The sequence below is a fragment of the Lissotriton vulgaris genome, chromosome 8 (genome assembly GCF_964263255.1).
Source record: "Lissotriton vulgaris chromosome 8, aLisVul1.2, whole genome shotgun sequence".
NCBI lineage: Eukaryota > Metazoa > Chordata > Amphibia > Caudata > Salamandridae > Lissotriton > Lissotriton vulgaris.
In genome coordinates, this window is record NC_141696.1 from 229,895,986 (window position 1) to 229,916,538 (window position 20,553).

The window sequence follows — 20,553 nt, forward strand, 5'->3', positions numbered from 1 at the left end:
CGAGCAGCGACGACTGGAAGTCGGGGGGAAAGATTGGACGGGCCTAGGTGCGCAACACGCGCCACCACGGGGAAGCGGGGAACGGAGCGAAGCTCCCGTCCCAATCTAAGAGCAAAGCGGACAACGTATGAATAAACAGTGCCAAGAGCGTGAAGCGATCAATCAAACCATGCAATATACATGAATAGCAAGAAACAATAGTCAATGGCATCAATCAATGTAAAAGGCATAAAGCACAAGTAAAGCAAACATGAAAGGAAAGAGCACTTATCTGGGCTGCGGAGCAGCAAAGAAAGAGGAGGCCGGAGTAGTGTCTCCAGGATTTATAGACATGATACCTTTGTGATTGGTTGTTGTAAGAGAGGCGTGGTTCAAAGCCTCATGAGAAATGTTATTTTTTACATGTGTACTTTCATTTTCATTGGCTGCTGTTGTTGCAGTAAAGAAATGAGAAAGCATAATCAGAAGCCTCCGGTCCTGCCATAGAATGTACATTTCTGCATCAACCATATTGTTCTCTGTATCCACCCTCTAAGGTAGTCTATAGCAACACCAGTGCCTTTTGTAATGTTCTCCTCCTCAATCTTCGTAATCAGACATAATGCTACAGATTTGGGAAAATTGCCTATAAAGGCCTATGACCCCGGCTAATTTCCTTATCTGAAAACCCTTTGCTCAGCAATTTCCTCAGCTTCTTTCTCACCTTCTTGGATTGGAGACACAATATCGACAGTTCGGAATCTACCTGGAATATTAATAACACCACTTTATTCCCCGTCTCCAGCGCTGACTTCTTTGTTAACTATATGGTCCAAGTCTTCCAAAAACGTCACTGTCATCTATAATTGTTGCAACAGCACATTATACGATCTTGAGTCATCAAGAGGATCTGTTCCAAATACACAAGAAGCCTGACAATCTCTATCTTAAATACCCCATAACAGGTCTTAACAACTTTAAAAGCACTTTGTAGTTGAAGATAGACAACAAGAGAGACAGATAAAATGTCTCCTGGGGTGGGGCCTCTTTAATACTGACTTCAAAATAAATAGTGTATATTCCTTGTTCACTAATGAGCATAACATTCCTTTCATCTTCATCAGTTGTTCTCCATGCTGCTTCTCCCTAGGCACCAGCATCGATTCAGAGGAAGAACCGTTTCAACACAAATCTGAGAACACTGCAAAGCATTAATTGTTTCATTGAGAGTGTGGATTACTTTGCCTTATTTAATTTTGCACTGATGAAATGGGGAAAATATTTTTAGGACGATTTTTTAACTTTTTATGTGCTTAAGTTGGATCAGGGTAAACAAAAAATGCAGATGTAAATCCGCAATCTTAGTTTGTTTACATCTAAAAATCCACCGGTATTTGGCCTGATTTAGAGTTTGACAGACCAGTCGGTCACAAACATGACGGATATCCCGTCCGCCATATTACGAGTCCATTATATCCTATGGCACCTGTAATCCGGTGGACGGCATATCTATCACGTTTGTGATGGAGTAACTTTTCCGCCAAACTCTAAATTAGGCCCATACAGATTTTCTGCATGGTTAAGTTTAGAGGTAAGGATAGTGACATATTTTTTTCCAGTGGCGTAGCTCAAAATGATGGGGCCCCCTTGCAGAATGTGATGAGGGCTCCCCCCGAGTCTCCCATATCTTGTAGATATTATTTGACTTTGGGCATAAATGTTAATGTCTGTTTTTAACAGTGGCAGGTTAATGCTTGTCACAGTGCCTCAGGCCATGTTTTGTTTTTAAAAGTGTGGTTACTGTATTTTCCACTGAAACTGTTCATTTGTTCGCCATTGGCTTTTATTGTTGCTAGACAGAGCCATGCATTTAGATGAGCTGAATAAATTTACAGTTAGGGATGTATTTGGGGACGATGATAGTAAGTCAGTAATGAGAGAACAGCATGATCATGCATATGAGATAGAAGCGACAGAGTGAACCAGCAGTGCTTATTATAGTGACCTGATTTAACCCCTTCGACACTCATGACGAGCTGGGCTCGTCATGGTGTAGCCCGCTCGCACACTGATGACGAGCCCAGCTCGTCACGCAAAGTGCGATTTTGAAAAACCCAGCGCGCTAGCGGAATTCCGCTAGCGCGCATGCGGTTAAAGATTTGTGAAGTCAGCGGTAAGGAGAAAATGCTTGCAAGCAGATACTCTTATATAGTGTATGAAAATAGTTATGTAATAATATCAGAGCTTGTTTGGTTTAATCTTTTCTGGATTCACATGCTGTGCATTATTGCACCATCTAGTGGTTGTCTTGAAAGTCTCCTTATAGTCTCTTTTCTCTCTTTTTTACTTCTCCCCATGGGCGGTGTAAAACATTTGGGTTTAGACCCCTTCTTGTGTGACTCCAGAAGTATGCCCTGGAAACTCCTCAGTGCAGTTGCCATCTTCAGATTCTTTTTTCCGCCATTGGGTCTGGAAGTCTAAGGGAGTTGAGGTAGAAGGAACTGCGAGAAGAAATATGTTTTTTCCACTGAGTATCACCGGCGAGGGAACAGGAGTTGCAATGGGCCTCATTAAGAGTTTAGCAGTGCGGGAGTGGGACCACCCTGCTCCTGCACTGCCAAACCTGTGGTTGAACCGCCCACCAGATTAGTTTTCTCCTGCCTGGCAGATGGATTTTTGGCGTTCCTACAGTGGTGCCTATTTCATAGGCACCGCAATGGGAATGTCAAAATCAGTACCTGCAGTCCATGCCGTGCAGGTACTGCTGTGCATGCACATAGAGGGGGCACAATGTGTGCCCCCCTAAATGCACCCTGAGGCAACAGGGGCCCTGTAGGGCCCCCTTTGTTTCCTCTCTGCCACGGTTTTCATGGCGGGCTCACCGCTATGAAAACCGTGGTGGAGGGAAACTTGTAGTATGCTTGGTGGGACCACAGTGGTCCCGCCAAGCATATTGCGGCTCCAGACTGCTGCGCCACCACCAGGGATCCCTGATCCCTGGCGGTCCCAGGGTGGCCCGTCCGCCCTGGTCGGAATAGGGTGGTTGAAAGACCGCCATCTCCGCGCCCCCTTCACTCATAATGAGACCCGATGACTGACAGGACGTAGGACAGGCTGCCAGCAGGTGTAAATAAGGATTATGGTACACAGTGTCTGGTAAAAGCAGCAGGTTTTGAGGACCAACATGAAGGGCATTACAGGAGGTTTTTGTTTGGGGTTGTAAGGTGATGTGTTCAGTACTTTGCTTGTGGGTGGATGAGTTTGGGCTAGCAGCTGAAGTAGCACTAACTTTGAGCTGGACAGATTTCTTTAGGAGTAGCATAGGATAGAGCTGGTAGAGAGGAGCCCTATGTGCGTGATATTGATTGAGAGAAAGGAACATTTATTGAGCTGGAAATAGGACGATAATAGGTTATTTTCCTACTTGTTCCACAAAGGCGGCAGCTCTTAAATTTGCTGGTTTTTAAAATTCCCATTGAAAGTGCTGATGATCAGTTCTAATGACTTTGAAATGACTGATTGTACTGTCGCATGACTTCAATCGAACAGTTCACAGATGTTGGTTTTTAGTGTGTCCCAAGTGCATGATGATTGGTGGTTCTAGGTTGCAAAGTTGCATTTTCATCACTGTCTGCGGACAGTATAATGCTGATTTTCCAAATGTTTCCCAGTTTCTATTCATCATCAAGGGATCTAAAGTTTCCCTACTTGAGGATGTGGCACCATACCAATACATAATCAGTTTAAGTTCCAATGGCAGCACACAAGCATATTTGAGGACTACTTGTGCCAGAATGCACTGGCTAAGTCTCATTAAGCTCCAACAGCTGGGAAAATGTTTGAGGGCTGTTATGAGAGTACGCAACAGTCCATTTAAACATTACAGTTATTATTTGTAATAATATTATTTATTGTTTTTTCCACTTAGTGCATCTGATTATTAATTGATAAATATGAATGCTGCTCCATAATCCGTTAATGGAAATAGTGAATTAATTCTCCTGATTCCACTTAGATGTAATATTCCATCGACTAATATTGCCCCAAAATAACGACTATAATAATATTTCTCCAGATTAATGATTTATCTCTGTCATAGTGCTGCTTATTAGTGCCACACTGTTCCTTCCTTAAGAAAATGATAATTGATGGTTCTCATTAATTTTTCTGTTCATGTAATCACTAAGAAATAGGGTGGTTCATAATAGCTAACTAATTAATGCCAGTCAGTAATCGTTCGGTTAATTATTTCAAACGATATTCCGAATGCGGATTAATACGCTGATATATGAATGGAAAAGGCTGTTTTAGCAGCTCTATATTTGGTAGATGCACCACGAACACTGTGACGGATCAATACTCCCATTACTGGTCCATATTGGTAATTCCTCAGGAAGTCTAACACTGCGCCTCCTTCATTGCTAGACCTTTAACACGTTACACAAACTCTGCACCAGTCCAGATTAATGCTTCCATTTCTAACGATAATGGCATTACTCCTAGTCCTACTCCCTCGCCTTCCTTCCATACAATTGAGGCTCCGCCTCCCACCCAGACCCACCCCCAGCATAAAAACTCTGCCCGCCCCCTCCTCCACCTGTACGTAAACAAGCCGAGCTAGCACTCAGTTGAACCGCACCGGGAGGGAGGGTCCTCGAAGGAAGGCGAGGAAGTAGGACTAGGAGTAATGCCATTATCGTTAGAAATGGAAGCATTACCTCCCGTCCCTCCCTCGCCTTCCTTCCATACAATTGAGGACATAGCAAGCAGAATAAAACAGAGACGGACAACTGAGTGATAAAGAACACCAAATTTAATACAGTGCCCAAAACACAGCAGATCAACATCCCTGGCCCTGCATAGAGGACAAGACCCTGTGGCCCAGAACATTATCCAAACGTTCCAGACTCGCAATTCGATAGTGGCGGACAAAAGTAGACGGAGAAGACCAAGTCGCCGCCCTACAAATCTCCACCACAGAAGCCCCATGCAACTCAGCCACCGTAGCAGCCATACTGCGAGTGGAACGCCCCTGAACCCCCACAGGAGGAACCACACCCTTAAGATGGTAAGCCAGCAAGACCGTGGACCTAATCCAACGACTCAAAGAGGCCGTGGAAGGCTTAACCCCTTTCCGAGCCGGACCAAAGTTAACAAACAAAGAGTCCCCCACCCGGAAGGACTCAACAACATGGAGGTACCACAGCAAGGCCCGTCGGACATCCAAACAATGCAAGCGAGAATCCTCAGCCGAGGAAGGAGCAGGACAGAACTCAGGCAAAATCACCTCCTGACTGAGGTGAAAAGCCGAATTGACCTTAGGGACAAAGGACGGAACGGGAACCAGAACCACCCGATCCGAAAAGACTTTACAAAAAGGAAACTTGCAAGACAAGGCCCCCAACTCCCCCAAGCGCCTCGCAGAGGTGATAGCGACCAAAAAGCAAGTTTTAAAAGTCAAGAGACGCAACTCGAGACCCTCAAGGGGCTCAAAGGGAGGACCAGACAGGACATCCAACACCAGATGCAAATCCCACGAAGGGAAGGACCGAACAGGGCGGGGAAACAAGTTCAACAAACCCCGAAAAAAACGAGGCATCAGAGCCCCCTCATCCTGCAAATTACGCCAGGAGCCCCTAAATGCCTGAATAGCCGCCCACTGCACCCGCAGAGAAGCCACCGACAGCCCCAGAAGAGCCCCATCCTGAAGGAACTGCATCACCAAAAAGAGGTCAGCAAGCGTGGGGTCAACACCCTTACCAGCACACCAGACCGAAAAGACCCGCCAATGCCTGGCATAGGACAGCAGAGTGGAGGACCTACGCGACGCCTGCAAAGTAACCGCCAACTGGGCAGGAACCCCCAACCCAGCTAAGCCCTGCCGCTCAACAGCCAGGCCGTCAGGTGCAGCCTCCGGAGAGAATCCAGGGGAAGGGCCGGAAACTCCAACGGGGACGGAACCACCGGAAGGACCCACTCCCGGTCGCAACACAACTCGGTCAGGAGAGGAAACCAATTCGCCCGAGGCCAATAGGGAGCCACCAACAACACCCGAGCACAATCCCTCCGGACCCGCACCAGAAAGGACCGAAGCAGCGGAAAGGGAGGGAAGGCATACAGCAGACCCAGAGGCCAAGGACAGGTCAAGCCGTCGACCCCCAGAGAACCGGGACACCTGCCCAGAGAACAGAACTGCACCACCTTGGCATTCCCCAGATCCGCAAACAGGTCCACCACAGGGAGGCCCCAACGACCCACCAACTGGAGGAACACACCGGGAAGGAGAGAGAAATCCCGAGACGACGGAATGGCCCTGCTCAACAGATCCGCCCTCACATTGTCCACCCCCCGAATGTAGAGAGCCGACAGACCCAGCACCCAGACCTGAGCCCACCGAAAGAGGACGCTGGCAATCAAGTTCAAGGACCTGGACCGGGTCCCCCCTTGACGGTTGACATAGGACTTCGCCACCAGATTGTCCGTCTGAACCAACACCCAATGCCCCCTCAAAGAGTCCTGAAAGTGCACCAGGGCAAGCACAATCGCCCTCAGCTCCCGCCAGTTCGAGGACCTCCGGGAATCCAGCAGAGACCAGAACCCCCGAACCTGCTCCGACCCCAGCCAAGCACCCCACCCGGACAGGCTGGCGTCCGTAGTCACCACAAGCGGAGCCGGGGGAGTCAGAGAAACCCCCGCCAGGAGGTGGTGGCGGCAGAGCCACCAGGAAAGCTCCTTCCGGATCCGGTCCGTCATGGGCAGCAGGGACAACAGACTCTGAGACCCAGGAGACCAATCCAACAGGATCCAATTGGCCAGGCGGAGGAGATGAAAACGAGCCCATGGAACCAAAAACACCACGGAAGCCATGTGTCCCTGCACCCGCAGCCACTGGACCGCCGGAGAAGCCTCCCGGGACATCAAGGCCCGAACCTGCGACTGAAGAGACACCAGGCGCTTGTCGGACAAGGTAACATGGCTGAGCAAAGTCTGAAAACGAGCCCCGATGAACACCAAGTCCTGAGACGGGACCAAAGAAGACTTTCCCCAGTTCACCAAAAATCCGTGTCCCTGAAGAACCTCCAAGGCCCTCCCGATGTGAGAGAGCAAAAGAGACTCCCCCGCAGCATGCAGCAAGAGGTCGTCGAGATATGGATGAATGAAAACCCCTTCTGCATGAAGGAGAGCCACGAGAGGCGCCAGGACCTTCGTGAAAACCCTGGGCGCAGACCTGAGGCCGAAGGGAAGTACGCAAAACTGAAAATGGGCGTCTCCCACAGCGAACCTCAGGAAACGCTGAGAAGCAGCGGCCACCGGGACGTGGAGATAAGCGTCCTCGAGATCCATGGATGCCAGGAAGTCGCCAGGCTGAACCAAAGGAATGATGGCCTGAAGGGTCAACATACGGAAGTGAACGGGCCGAACCCAGGCGTTGACCCACTTGAGATTGAGGACAGGCCGAAAGCCCCCGGTCACCTTCCGAACCAGAAACAGAATGGAGTAGGTCCCCGTCCCCACCTCCTCGACAGGAACCCGGCAGATGGCAGCCTTGGCAAGCAAACAGGACACCCCGTCCAGCAGAGCCACCCTGCGGGGACCGGAGACAGGCAGAGGAGTCAGCCGAACCCCAGAATCCGGCGGAACCTGCAGGAAGTCTATCACGTACCCACGACCCACAGTGTCCAGGACCCAGCCATCCGAAACGTCCTGCTGCCAACGAGGAAGAAACTGCTGAAGACGACCCCCCACCGGCAGGGAACCGGCCAGACAGTAGTTGTCAGGGACCCTTCTTGGCAGGGCCCTTAGGAGCGGAGGCAGCGTGCCTGGGAGAAAAACGGGGCTGAAAACGCCGCCTGCGGAAAGATTGACGAGAATCACGCTTCGGGGAAGACCGAGGGGCCCTACTCCAAGGCTTACCAGATGGAGCCGCCCCGCCCTTATACGGCAAGGCATGCTTCCGCTCCTTGAAAGCCTTCGAAATCATGGCAGGCAATTGGTCCCCAAACAGAGCCAGTCCATCAAAAGGCAATTTCAACAGAGCCGCCTTCTCCCCAGGATCAGCCTTCCAGGACCGGAGCCAGAGGGAACGACGAGCCGCCACCAAAGCCCCAGTGGACATAGCCGAAGACTTTATAACATCCGACGAAATGTCCGCCAATAGCCTAGCCTGTTGTTCCATAGCAGCCAGGAGGTCAGAGCACTCAGAGCCCTCCTGAACTGCCGCAGCCAATTTCTCGAAATCCTGAACCAAAGACTGCGCAGAGTAGGCAGAGAAAAGGCTAGCCCTCAGCGCCAGGTTCCCAGCAGCAAAGGAGCGTTTAAAGCCAGAATCCACCTTCTTATCAGTAGCATCCGCCGGGGTACAGTCCTCAGGCTGAATAGCAGTCTTGCCAATCAGAGTGGCCAGGATAGAGTCCAGCTTCAAATTGTGAGGCAAGGGGTCCTCCCCCTCCAAAAGGTAGAGTTTATGAAGGAAGCGAGGGACCTGCAACTTATCAACCTCACGCCACTCCCTCAGCACCATGTCCTTGACCGGACCCTGAAAAGGCATGCCCAACCTGGAGGGAGAAGCATACTGAGGAAAGAGATTCCCATCCGCCTCCAGCTGGAAAGGAGGGAACCCCAAATTGTCCCGCACATGAGCCAGAATATCCCATCTCTCCTCCCTGGAGATAAACTTCCCACCCGAGGAGGTAGAAGGACCATCATCATCCGACAAGGAAACCTCCCTCGCAGGATCCAGAGAGCGCGGACGAGAAGAAGCCGCAGGCACTGGACGAGCCTGGAGAGCCTTAGACACAGCCGCCTCAATCATGCCCTGCACCTCCTCCTTGGACATGAGAGGCACATCACCCCCAGAAAGGCCCCGACACCGAGGGCGCTTGGAGGGAACAGGAGAAACCTCAGGCGAGGAGGAAGAGGAAGAAGACACCACATGGTTCCGCTTAAACGCCCGCTTGCGACCCATGGCAGAAGCATAAAGGAGCAAAAAAAACCCACGCTGCTAAATGAAGGAAAAAATCACAACCGGGAACCAATGACAGCCCCGGCCAGAAAACCCGCCAAAAACGGGCCCTACCCTCATCACATCCCTTTACTTATACCAGTAAATGTAAAAAAGAAAAACAAAAAACGGGCAGCAACCCGTCCTACCAGGTCTTCCAGAAGAGTGTAGTCCGGGAGGAGGCATCCATGACAGCCCGACCCGGAAACACAGCCCCAGCCACAGGAGGACCGCCCAACAACGCTGCGGCTTCCAGAGTCACCGCTCCGCCCCCAAACCACGAGGGAGACGAGGAGAGGAGACACAGCCAGGAGAACGCTGCAGAGGACACCGTCGCCGCAGAGAACCAGCACGAAGACTCCCCGGCACCGCCACAGGGAGGAACTGAAGGTAAGTCCCACTAGGGAGACAAAAAAAAACAGGTGGAGGAGGGGGCGGGCAGAGTTTTTATGCTGGGGGTGGGTCTGGGTGGGAGGCGGAGCCTCAATTGTATGGAAGGAAGGCGAGGGAGGGACGGGAGGTAATGCCCGTTTCATTTTGCATTGTTTATTTCTAGTTTATGATTGGGAATTGGAGTGAACAGTTTAACTCCAGTCCCCATTACTGAACGACCTTTGCACCAGGTAAAAAATATTTGTTCTGCTGAACATTTTCTTACCATTTATAACATAATGCTTATAAAGGGTTGTGATAGCAGGAGTCGCAGGCAATCTAAAATAGGGCAGGCTAATGCTTATAAATGGTTGTGATAGCAGGAGTCGCAGGCAGTCTAAAATAGGGAAGGTTTTATTTGAGTGGTATCATTAAAACCCCTATAGGGGAGCCTTTGTTTTCATACGTTCCATGGTCCTTCGTAAAGCTTACCTAACGAAATGTGAAGTGGAGTCAGATTTTGTGTGTGGCTTGTCCATTTAAAGTGGCCTGCCCATTTAGAGTGGCCTGTCCATTTAGAGAATATTTCTGTGGGTGATGTCATTCTCTGAATGGGGACTGCTGTTTCCTGGTGGCGATGGACTGGTCAGCAGAGGCAGGAAGCGCAGTGGCAGTCTCGGAACCTCTGAATCCGTCCTGTCCTTCCGCCCATCCGCGTGCAATAAGCCTTGTACCACACATACAGGGCTCGAGTCGGGGCACCACGCGGGTGGACGGCGTCCCCCCACTTATTTTACAGGGTGGACGCTGTCCCCCCTACCAAACAGCTAGACTTCACTCTTTGGCCTCTCTAGGACGAGGAGCTCTGAACTCACAGCACGCTGCTCACGCGCTGTCTTCTCAGATGCAATCGCTTCTAAGGGGTGAGCGAGGGGAGGGAATGAGCCCGATGGTGCAAGCCACCTTTCGTGACATCGCTTCCTGTTGTGGCGTCACTTCCGGTGACAGAGTCCCCCCACTTCTTTTTTAGGACTTGTGCCCTGCACACATTTGCATTGTACCACACACATGCCGTGTAGCAAACACCTGCCTTGCACCACACACCTGCCTTGCACCACACACCTGCCTTGCACCACACATGCCTTGCACCACACTCATTCCTTGTACCACACTCATTCCTTGTACCACACACATGCCTTGATGTACCACAAACATGCCTTGCACCACACACATGCATTGTACCACACACATGCCTTGTTGTACCACACACATGCCTTGTTGTACCACACAAATGCCTTGTTGTACCACACACATGCCTTGGATCACACTCATTCCTTGTACCACACACATGCCTTATTGTATCACACACATGCCTTGTACTACACACATGCCTTGTTGTACCACAAACATGCCTTGCACCACACACATGCATTGTACCACACACATACCTTGTTGTATCACACACATGCCTTGTTGTACCACACACATGCTTTGCGTCACACATATGCCTTGCGTCACACTCATTCCTTGTACCCCACACATGCCTTATTGTACCACACCCTTGCCTTGTACTACACACATGCCTTGTTGTACCGCACACATGCCTTGCACCACACTCATTCCTTGCACCACACTCATTCCTTGCACCACACTCATTCCTTGCACCACACTCATTCCTTGCACCACACTCATTCCTTGTACCACACACATTGCTTATTGTACCACACACTTGCCTTGTACTACACACATGCCTTGTTGTACCGCACACATGCCTTGTACCACACTCATTCCTTGTACCACACTCATTCCTTGTACCACACTCCTTCCTTGTACCACACTCATTCCTTGTACCACACTCATTCCTTGTACCACACTCATGCCTTGTACCACACACATGCCTTGCACCACACACATGCCTTGCACCACACACATGCCTTGCACCACACACATGCCTTGCACCACACACAGCCCATGTACCACACACATGCCTTCTTGTACCACACACATGCCTTGCGTCACACTCATTCCTTGTACCACACATGCCTTATTGTACCACACACATGCCTTGTACTACACACATGCCTTGTTGTACCACACACGTGCCTTGCACCACACATATGCATTGCACCACACACATGCATTGTACCACACACGTGCCTTGCACCACACACATGCCTTGCACCACACACATGCCTTGCACCACACACATGCCTTGCACCACACACATGCCTTGCACCACACACACGCCTTGCACCACACACACGCCTTGCACCACACACACGCCTTGCACCACACACACACGCCTTGCACCACACACATGCCTTGCACCACACACATGCCTTGCACCACACACATGCCTTGTCCCGGGGACTCCCTTTGCTGCTGTGGGATTTTAAATGCTCCAAGTGAACCGTTCCAAACGTAAGAAACAAGCCAGGCCTTAGAAATGCCCCTCTCCAAAGAGATGGGGCAAGAGCTTCCACTGGTGTTTAAAAATCGAACCCCTGGGGAAGAAATGATTTGTATGCATAGGGTTCTAAAGGGAATTATCTACACTCTGCGGGGCACAAGATCCAGGCGGTCTGCGTCAAGTAGCTGCTGGTAAGGGGCAAGAGCGTACAGGAGGGGGACCTTTCTGCATGCTCTTGAAGGCGCCTCAAGTTCTTCAGACTGGGCCGCCCACTTCAAATGTTCATGTCTTTGTACGCACGGCTGTTAAATGTGATTAAATGGGAAAAAAACGTTCTATTGAGCACAAATTCCAGGCAAGAAGCAGAGTTGAGGGATCGAAACAAAGTACAATAAAGCCCAGAAGAGAGCGGGGGCTTTGATGCCTGACTCACTGAACCGAACCTCTTCTGTCTTCTAATTATGATGGCTGCCGTGAGGCACGGCCAGTAACTGCTGAAGACTTCATAAACAAGGACAGCGCGCGCAGACTACATTCCAAGGGTAGACCGGTGGAAAATAACGACCTTTTGTGTTTCTTGGCAGAGCACGGAGCAGGTGGCTGCGTTCTGCCGCAGTCTCCATGAGATGAACCCCCCGGACGCGAGCCAGACGCCGCAGGAGTTCGCGGGCGCGCAGCTGACGACCATGCGGCAGCTGACGGACGCGGACAAGCTGCGCAAGGTGATCTGTGAGCTGCTGGAGACGGAGCGCACCTACGTCAAGGTGAGTCCTCTGCTGCGCTACAGCAGGAATATATACGCAGGGCTTTCAGTGGGACTGTGGGAGGAAAAAACGAGGCGGTCTCTCAAAGGGGTGTGGTCAATGTCATTAAGGGCGTGGCTTAAAACACACAAGCTAAACATCTGTGTTTAGCACAGTGTGCCGCCCGACTTGTATTTTGCTGTTCCTGTCATTGCGTCCAGCTATATGATAAAAGTCACATCATATCTACAAGTCAGGACTATTTACTTTGTCAATGGTTGCTAGTTGCATAACATAAATAAGCAGCAACTATGGCTTGTATATAATATTGAAAAAACTTCTTCTTAAAGCCCTGGGGACACCACGCCAATGTTACTGCTCCTGAGTTTCTAAAGAGAAGGAAAATCCAGAGAGAAAATGACTATTTTTAAAGGATTTCCCTTCCTCCACAACTCTCACCTAGCGCACACCAATGTGCCTGCTGTCACCGCAGTCCGGTAAAAAAAACGGACCGCCTGTGACAGGGCACAAAACAGAGCCTGAAAGAGACCCGTTTTGAGGCCCCGTTAAACAAGCATTGGCATTGCCATTAGGTCTCGCTTTTGGGAATTTATACGTGTTTAGCCATGCAACACTTGATGTTGTTTAATCAAGGATATTGTGCTGGAAAACCAAACACTTATAATGTCCCAAAGGCGAGACTTATTGGCTATGCATTGGGGGGGCCTCATAAATGTTTCGATAGAGCTATTGAGTTTTCCAATGTTTCAGCTGTGCTGTAGACAAGTGTGGCTGCTGTGCAGCATGCTGAGAAGTTGTAATTAAAAAGCGTGAGAAGTACTGAGTGATGCTGTGGTGTTGTTGAGTGATGCTGTGCTGGCCCTGAGTTATGCTGCGGTGGCCCTGAGTGACGTTGTGGGGGTGCTGACTGATGCTGTGGTGATGCTGAATCATGCTGTTATGCTGCAAAGTGATGCTGTGGCAGCGTATAGTGATGCTGTGGCAGCGTATAGTGATGCTGTGGTGGTACTGAGTGATGCTGTGGTGTTCCTGAGTGATGCTATGGTGTTCCTGAGTGATGCTATTGTGTTGCTGAGGGATGCTGTGGTTATGTTGAGTGATGATGTGGTGATGTTGACCAATGCTGTGGTGATGTTTACAGATGCTGTGGTGGTACTGAGTGAAGCTGTGGTGGCCCTGATTGATCCTGTGGTAGTGCTGAGTGAAGCTGTGATGGTGCTGTCGGATGCTGTGGTGGCGTTGTGATCCTGTGCTGGCCCTGAGTGATGGTGTGGTGGCTTGAGTGATGGTGTGGTGGCCCTGAGTGATGGTGTGGTGGCCCTGAGTGATGGTGTGGGGCCTTGAGTGATGTTGTGGTGCTGACTGATGCTGTGGTGATGCTTATTGATGCTGTGGCGTTGCAGAGTGATGTTGTGGTGGTACTGAGTGATGCTGTGGTGTTTCTGAGTGATGCTGTTGTGGTGCTGAGTGATGTTGTGGTGAAGGAGAATGATGTTGTGGTGGCCCTGAGTGATTCTGTGGTGGTGCTGAGTGATATTGTGGTGGTGCTGACTCATGCTGTGGTGGTGCTGACTGATGCTGTGGTGGTGCTGATTTATGCTGTGCTGGCCCTGAGTGATGCTGTGGTAGAGTTGAGTGATGTAGTGTTGGCCCTGAGTGATGCTGTGCTGGCCCCGAGTGATGCTGTGGTAGAGTTGAGTGATCCTGTGGTGTTGTTGAGTGATGTAGTGTTGGCCCTGAGTGATGCTGTGGTGTCGCTGAGTGATGCTGTGGTGTCGCTGAGTGATCCTGTGGTGTCGCTGAGTGATCCTGTGGTGTCGCTGAGTGATCCTGTGGTGTCGCTGAGTGATCCTGTGGTGTCGCTGAGTGATCCTGTGGTGTCGCTGAGTGATCCTGTGGTGTCGCTGAGTGATGGTGTGGTGTCGCTGAGTGATGGTGTGGTGTCGCTGAGTGATGGTGTGGTGTCGCTGAGTGATGGTGTGGTGTCGCTGAGTGATGGTGTGGTGTCGCTGAGTGATGCTGTGGTGTCGCTGAGTGATGCTGTGGTGTCGCTGAGTGATCCTGTGGTGTCGCTGAGTGATCCTGTGGTGTCGCTGAGTGATCCTGTGGTGTCGCTGAGTGATCCTGTGGTGTCGCTGAGTGATGCTGTGGTGTCGCTGAGTGAAGCTGTGGTGTCGCTGAGTGAAGCTGTGGTGTCGCTGAGTGATCCTGTGGTGTCGCTGAGTGATCCTGTGGTGTCGCTGAGTGATCCTGTGGTGTCGCTGAGTGATCCTGTGGTGTCGCTGAGTGATGTTGTGGTGTCGCTGAGTGATGCTGTGGTGTCGCTGAGTGATGCTGTGGTGTCGCTGAGTGATGCTGTGGTGTCGCTGAGTGATGCTGTGGTGTCGCTGAGTGATGCTGTGGTGTCGCTGAGTGATGCTGTGGTGTCGCTGAGTGATGCTGTGGTGTCGCTGAGTGATGCTGTGGTGTCGCTGAGTGATGCTGTGGTGTCGCTGAGTGACGCTGTGGTGATGCAGTGTGTTGCTGTGGTGGAATGCTGTGGTGGCACTGAGTGATGCTGTTGTGGCCCTGAGTGATTTTTTTGTGGGCTTGAGTGATGTTGTGGTGGTGCTGAGTGCTGCTGTAGTTGTGCAAAGTGATGCTGCGGAGGTGTTGAGTGATGATAATGTTAATCACAGACGCTGAGAATTTTACAGAAACTGATGTCTGCTCATCTCATGCATGTCAGTTCTCAATGGATGTGCGCATTACTTTCTCACACCCAAGCAGAACTGTACCTTCCAAAGAATCAACATGAAGTACTTACCATCTTCTGGAGCTCCTCACATGACTCGTGCACTCGCTCTCGGTCATTGCTATCCACTACGAAGATAAGACCCTGGAGACAAACAACCATCTGAGAGAAAGCCAAACATTTTCTAAAAGGGAAACATTGTCCTCAGATGTTTAGTTTGTTTTATGTGAAATGTACAACACTAAGTGAGAAAATTATGCAATTTAGAGTGTTAAGTTGGTGGCAGTGGCATTCCATTAACTTAACAGGCGATCCTACTTTCAGAAAAGATGTTAAAATTCAGCGGCACCTTATGAAAAAGATGTTTGCCAGGTGCACATGGACACTAGTTCTTAAAGACGCTTGTCAAATGGCTGCGATAGCCCATGTTCTCATTCTTGTTTGAGTGCTGGGCTCAACAGACACCCTTTAGTTCACTCCACATTTTGTAGATAGTTGAGCTTGACGGACGCTATATCACTGGGGAAGGAGAAGTAGTGCTTACAGCAAACCAGAAGAAAATGTGGTTTACAATAATTCAGCTAGCAGCAGGGATACGCTATTTCATAAAAGAAGCCAGAACTCATTCCAGATAAGAAGAATATTAAAAAAAAAAGCAATTGTTCTCTTCCGCCTTCTCAGGGGCTACAATAAATACACCAATTTATAGCACGCAAAGGAAGAAAATCACCGCCTGCCTGCAAACCTTGCACAGTCAGAATACATGCTAATGAGCCGTACATATGCGCAGGTCATCCTCTCAGCTCGTGCTCTCCAACTGCATGTAAACACGTACATGATTTTTCCATCATATCAATACAAGCACGTGCCCCATATCCCCTCCTAATGAGAAAGCTCCCAGTGTCGCCATCCTAAAAGCACAAAGAGGTAACGCTGCTGTATGCCGCATTCCTTGTAATAGACCATGTTTCAAGTGCTCCCTTGGTCTCAAAAGTATTTACTGATCGCTCAACGAGTGCGCCAAAAATCAGTCTTGAAACCATGTAGATTCCCTTCGTGGGATTCGTAGAGGACTTCAGGTTGGATACCATGAGGGCGCTGTACTTGAATGTAACTAGTATGCACTAACAGGGTTTCTGAGGAAAGAGGTTACTACTATTTTACAAAAAAGAAAAGTGACATACTATACCATACTGACACCAGTCAATGTTAAAATGGATTGAAGCAGATTTGTAAAACATTATTAACAATTTTATGTTCCTGAAAACATTAAAAGGTCATGTGACCACTAACCTTAGAAAAGCTTATAAGATATAACAAGTATTACATTTCACATACTTTACAATGCCGGGCTTTAAGTGGACCGGGTCCTGTGGGTGCTAAGCACCGGTAGCTGTAAAAAGCAGGTGCTGAGACGGGTCTCTATCGTGCTCTGCATTTTTTCCCTCAGGTAAAAAAAAAATCTTAAACCTGACGCAAGACCACCCTTCACTGCCTTTGAGGTAACTTCAAAGGGACTCTTTATAGTTTTTTCACTGTCATCATTTCAGAATCGAAGAATTTAAAATATTCTGTACAACAAAGCCATAGTTGTTGCTTAATCTTACACAACTAACAACCATTGGCAAAGGCAACAGCTCTGACTTGTTGTGGGTGTAATGTTAGTTGTTGTATTATATAGCTGGATGCAATGACAGAAGCAGCAAAATCCAGGCGGGCAGCACACTATGCTAAGCACAGATTTTTAGCTGGTGTATTTTTAAGCCACGGCCTTAATTACATTGTCTATGCCCCTTTGAGAGACCCCCTAGATTTTTAATTCCACTAATGCACTGTTACAACGTATCTTGAAATGCCATGGCTCTTAACTGTTGTATTGTGAATGGTTTAGTTTGAAAAGAACAGCGTAGTGAAAGAGTTTATATTAAACTTAATAAACGTACTGCTTGAATCGCTCATGCACAGGTCTTGCATATCATTTCCCTAAGGTGCTGTCAATTTGATACTCTGCAACACGTGTAAAACTAGAGGACTGCTAGACTTTAGCACAAGAAAAGTATAAAAATAACTAAGCTTAAACTGAGAAAAAGCAGAACACCGTAATTGGAGTATAACAAAACGGACGTCTCACTTTTATTAGAAGAGTTCTTAGCAATTCCAATTTAGATCAAGGTTTGCAATGTGCTTACTAGCAAAATGTTGATTCGTCATGAAACTAAAAAAGTTCTAACCCATCTCGGATCCAGGTTTTTAGAAGTGACACAGTGACTCAGTGTGTATACTATTCCTCATACTAAGATACGCTTGCCAGGGCTGTATGCACACTGGGCGGTTGTTTCAAAATATTGTTCATGCCTAGCTTAGAATACATATCGTACTAGAAACAAATAGTCACAAGAGTTGAGACAAAGTGAACGCTCTTTTTGATACGACCGTGACCAACTTGACCATGTAAATTTTATTATTGAAACTTTCTAATGATATAGTAAGTAATAAGCCCTCTCAGGTCCGAATGGTATACTTTTCAGTTAGAGGCAGGGGAATGTACTGTAATAGATTGGTGATTAAGCAGTTTCATGCAATGTTTTTTGGTCTTGCAGCCGTGGTACCAATGCCATCAGGATGCAAAAAGAGTGGAATTGAGCTTTCCATATTTCTGCGTGGCCTGAAGTAGAGGTTTGCCTAGTAGAAGTTCTTGGTTTCTGAAATTGGTACTTGTGGGTTTGTTTAGCTATTTTTGTAATAAGTTCACTGAAAATTAATAAATATTTTTAAAATGTATAGGAAGGTGTAGGATTGGCGGGCTCCAAGAATAAGATCGCAGTTTAATAACCCTGAAAGCACAGCATGTTTCTTTGCACCCAATCTTGAATTTAAAACAGACAGGCACCGGTTTGGTAACAATCTGCCTCCCCATTCTGTAGCTTCAGGTGCAGAAGAGTTTTATGAGTGTATTTGTCAGAGTAGACCTTCGATTATACATTTTGAAGAGGGCTGGGAACATCCTTGATGACACTATACATGGAATTTTAGGAGCAAAATGTTACCTAATTTATTGAGTTTAGAAGGGAAGACAAGAATTAATGAAGCCACGGGTGCCGATCTCCATAGTCCCAGCCACTAATTTTAGGAGGATGAGGTAATCCATGGTCGATGGAAGTGGTGGAGACTATGAACAGGAGAAGGGGAGGGAGGGGGTCCAGATTTGACATTAATTCCAGGTGAATAAGAGTTCTTCTCTTATATTCGACTGTTAGTTTTCATCTCTCGCTGGTGCGGGGGGGGGGGGGACCACCCTGAATGCCAGAGGCAGCAGTGGAAATCCAGGTTTGCAGGTTTGGATCAAGCCATCCTGCGACAGCGGTCTCGAGGGCCGGTGCTGTACAAGAGAGCTTCTGAGGGATGGGAATCTGTGCAGAATGGTTTTCCACTATACGTTAGCATCCACAGAAGACACTGCTGTCCAACGAACATCATGTGTGCACTTGCTTTGAAAGTGATGGCTTCAGAAGAAAGCATACTGGACCAAATACAAGTCGAACCTTCCAATGAACAAGGTACAGGAAAAAATCCTCTTTGTGCATAGCTCACTCACTGAAAAGAAACCATGAATGAATTTAAAGGAAAGCATTAGAACTGCTCTTGCATAGTATGGACTAGACTGTCGGTACAATGTCCAGCGGCTGGAAGGTAAAAAGAAAATAGGGAACCCCATAAGGGGAGACATCTGGCAACATTTTTCCTATTCTGTAACTGTCAAGAGAAGTGAAGGTTGCTTCAGAATTTAACATAATAAATAAATAATATCTTACAGAAAATTGATTATAAGTGATAGAAGTGTTCATTATTAACGATATAATTATCAGTTACAGTCACTTGGGTTGGATTGGTGCACTGTTTACATGACACTGCGCGGTGCCCGTGTGCCACATCTTTGACACTGTGCAGTGCCCGTGTGCGATGCCTTTCGCGGACTGTGCATGAAAACAAACCTTTTTGGAGGACAAGAGCAAGGAAAGCGACAGTAGACCTGAGGTAGACCCAAGGGCCTCTCTCATGGGGAAGTAAACAAGCCGTCACTTTCTTGGATAAAGGGACAAAACAAATTACTGACCGCCTTTCCTTCTTCTTTAAAGTGACCCTTCTGTCGGTTTCCGGAGTCCGGTATTATATTACTCAGAAATGTTCGATACAGCAACGGTTCATGATTTCGAAAAAAGACCTTCCCTCGGGAACACTGGCCCTTGGTGGCCACTCCTCGCTTAACACTTCCGGGTCTCTCCTCTCTGCCAGGGATTACGTACTCTACGTTTGCCGCAATTTTGAACACACTTTTGATGTTTCGAAATAGTGTATATTACAGATCGAAAGTTTTTAACCAGTGCACCCAAGCCACCTTGATGTGAACTGAAGGAAGGCCGCATACCCAAAGGTAAACTAGTCTGTTTCTATCCTTAAAATAACGTGGAGTGATGCCACGAATATAAGAGAGTTACTTAAAAAAAAAAAGACTTGCGGTCCGAGACGCGCTCTGTGGTGGAGAGGGGCGGAGCGAGGCGCTTGGGACAGCAAGCAAGAGGAAAGCCAGATGGCGGCTGCACACGTGCTTGCGCTTAACCGCAAGCTTGAGGCCAGCAAAAGCGTGTGGTTGGACTTTGACAAGTCCACTCACTAAATGTCTGGCCAGATCAGCGTATGCACTGACTCAGGCGAGACCTAAAACACTGCCGGTGCTCAGACCCGGTGAGACCCGACCCACTTAAAGCCCAGGATATACAGTACTGGCGGGACTAAGGAACGCTTGGCCATAGGCTGCGCAGGCTTGTCTGTGTGCCCGTGCCGCCTGAGGAATAGTAGACCAATTCAGCCTGCAGACAATTCGAGATTTTTGTGTGCAGTATGTCATCGTATTGCAACGTTGTAGGCTGTTCACAAGTGTTTGGCGATTGATAGTATCTAATACTTTTTAGTTCAAAAGCCTCAAAAATAATTGTATGGGGAAATGTATGCACGTACTCTTTTAGACGTTTTTTTCATGCTATTTACAGTACTAGTTCATACACTTTCTTTTAGTGTGCCGCTGTCCGCTTTCCAGCTATGCCCTATTGTCATTGGTTCTGTATTGAGTTTTTAATAATATACACCTGTTTATTCAAAGCTATGAAACTCAACAAGCCTCAAAATTTGAATGAGGTAGAAATGCATGACTTGCTTTGAATCCCACTAAGGTACATTATTACACAGAAGAAACAAAATAGATTATTATTATGCAACATTTGCACATCATAGTTTT

General features: G+C 48.3%; 1 protein-coding gene across 1 annotated transcript in view; it reads left to right on the plus strand.

Annotated features, from left to right (window-relative positions):
- The window catches only part of TIAM1 (TIAM Rac1 associated GEF 1), a 499,324-nt gene that overhangs the window by 408,348 nt on the left and 70,423 nt on the right, over positions 1–20,553 (plus strand). Inside the window, exon 16 of the mRNA XM_086934005.1 lies at positions 12,347–12,526. Within this exon, the coding sequence (XP_086790131.1) occupies positions 12,347–12,526 (180 nt within the window). The remainder of the gene's footprint in view (positions 1–12,346; positions 12,527–20,553) is intronic.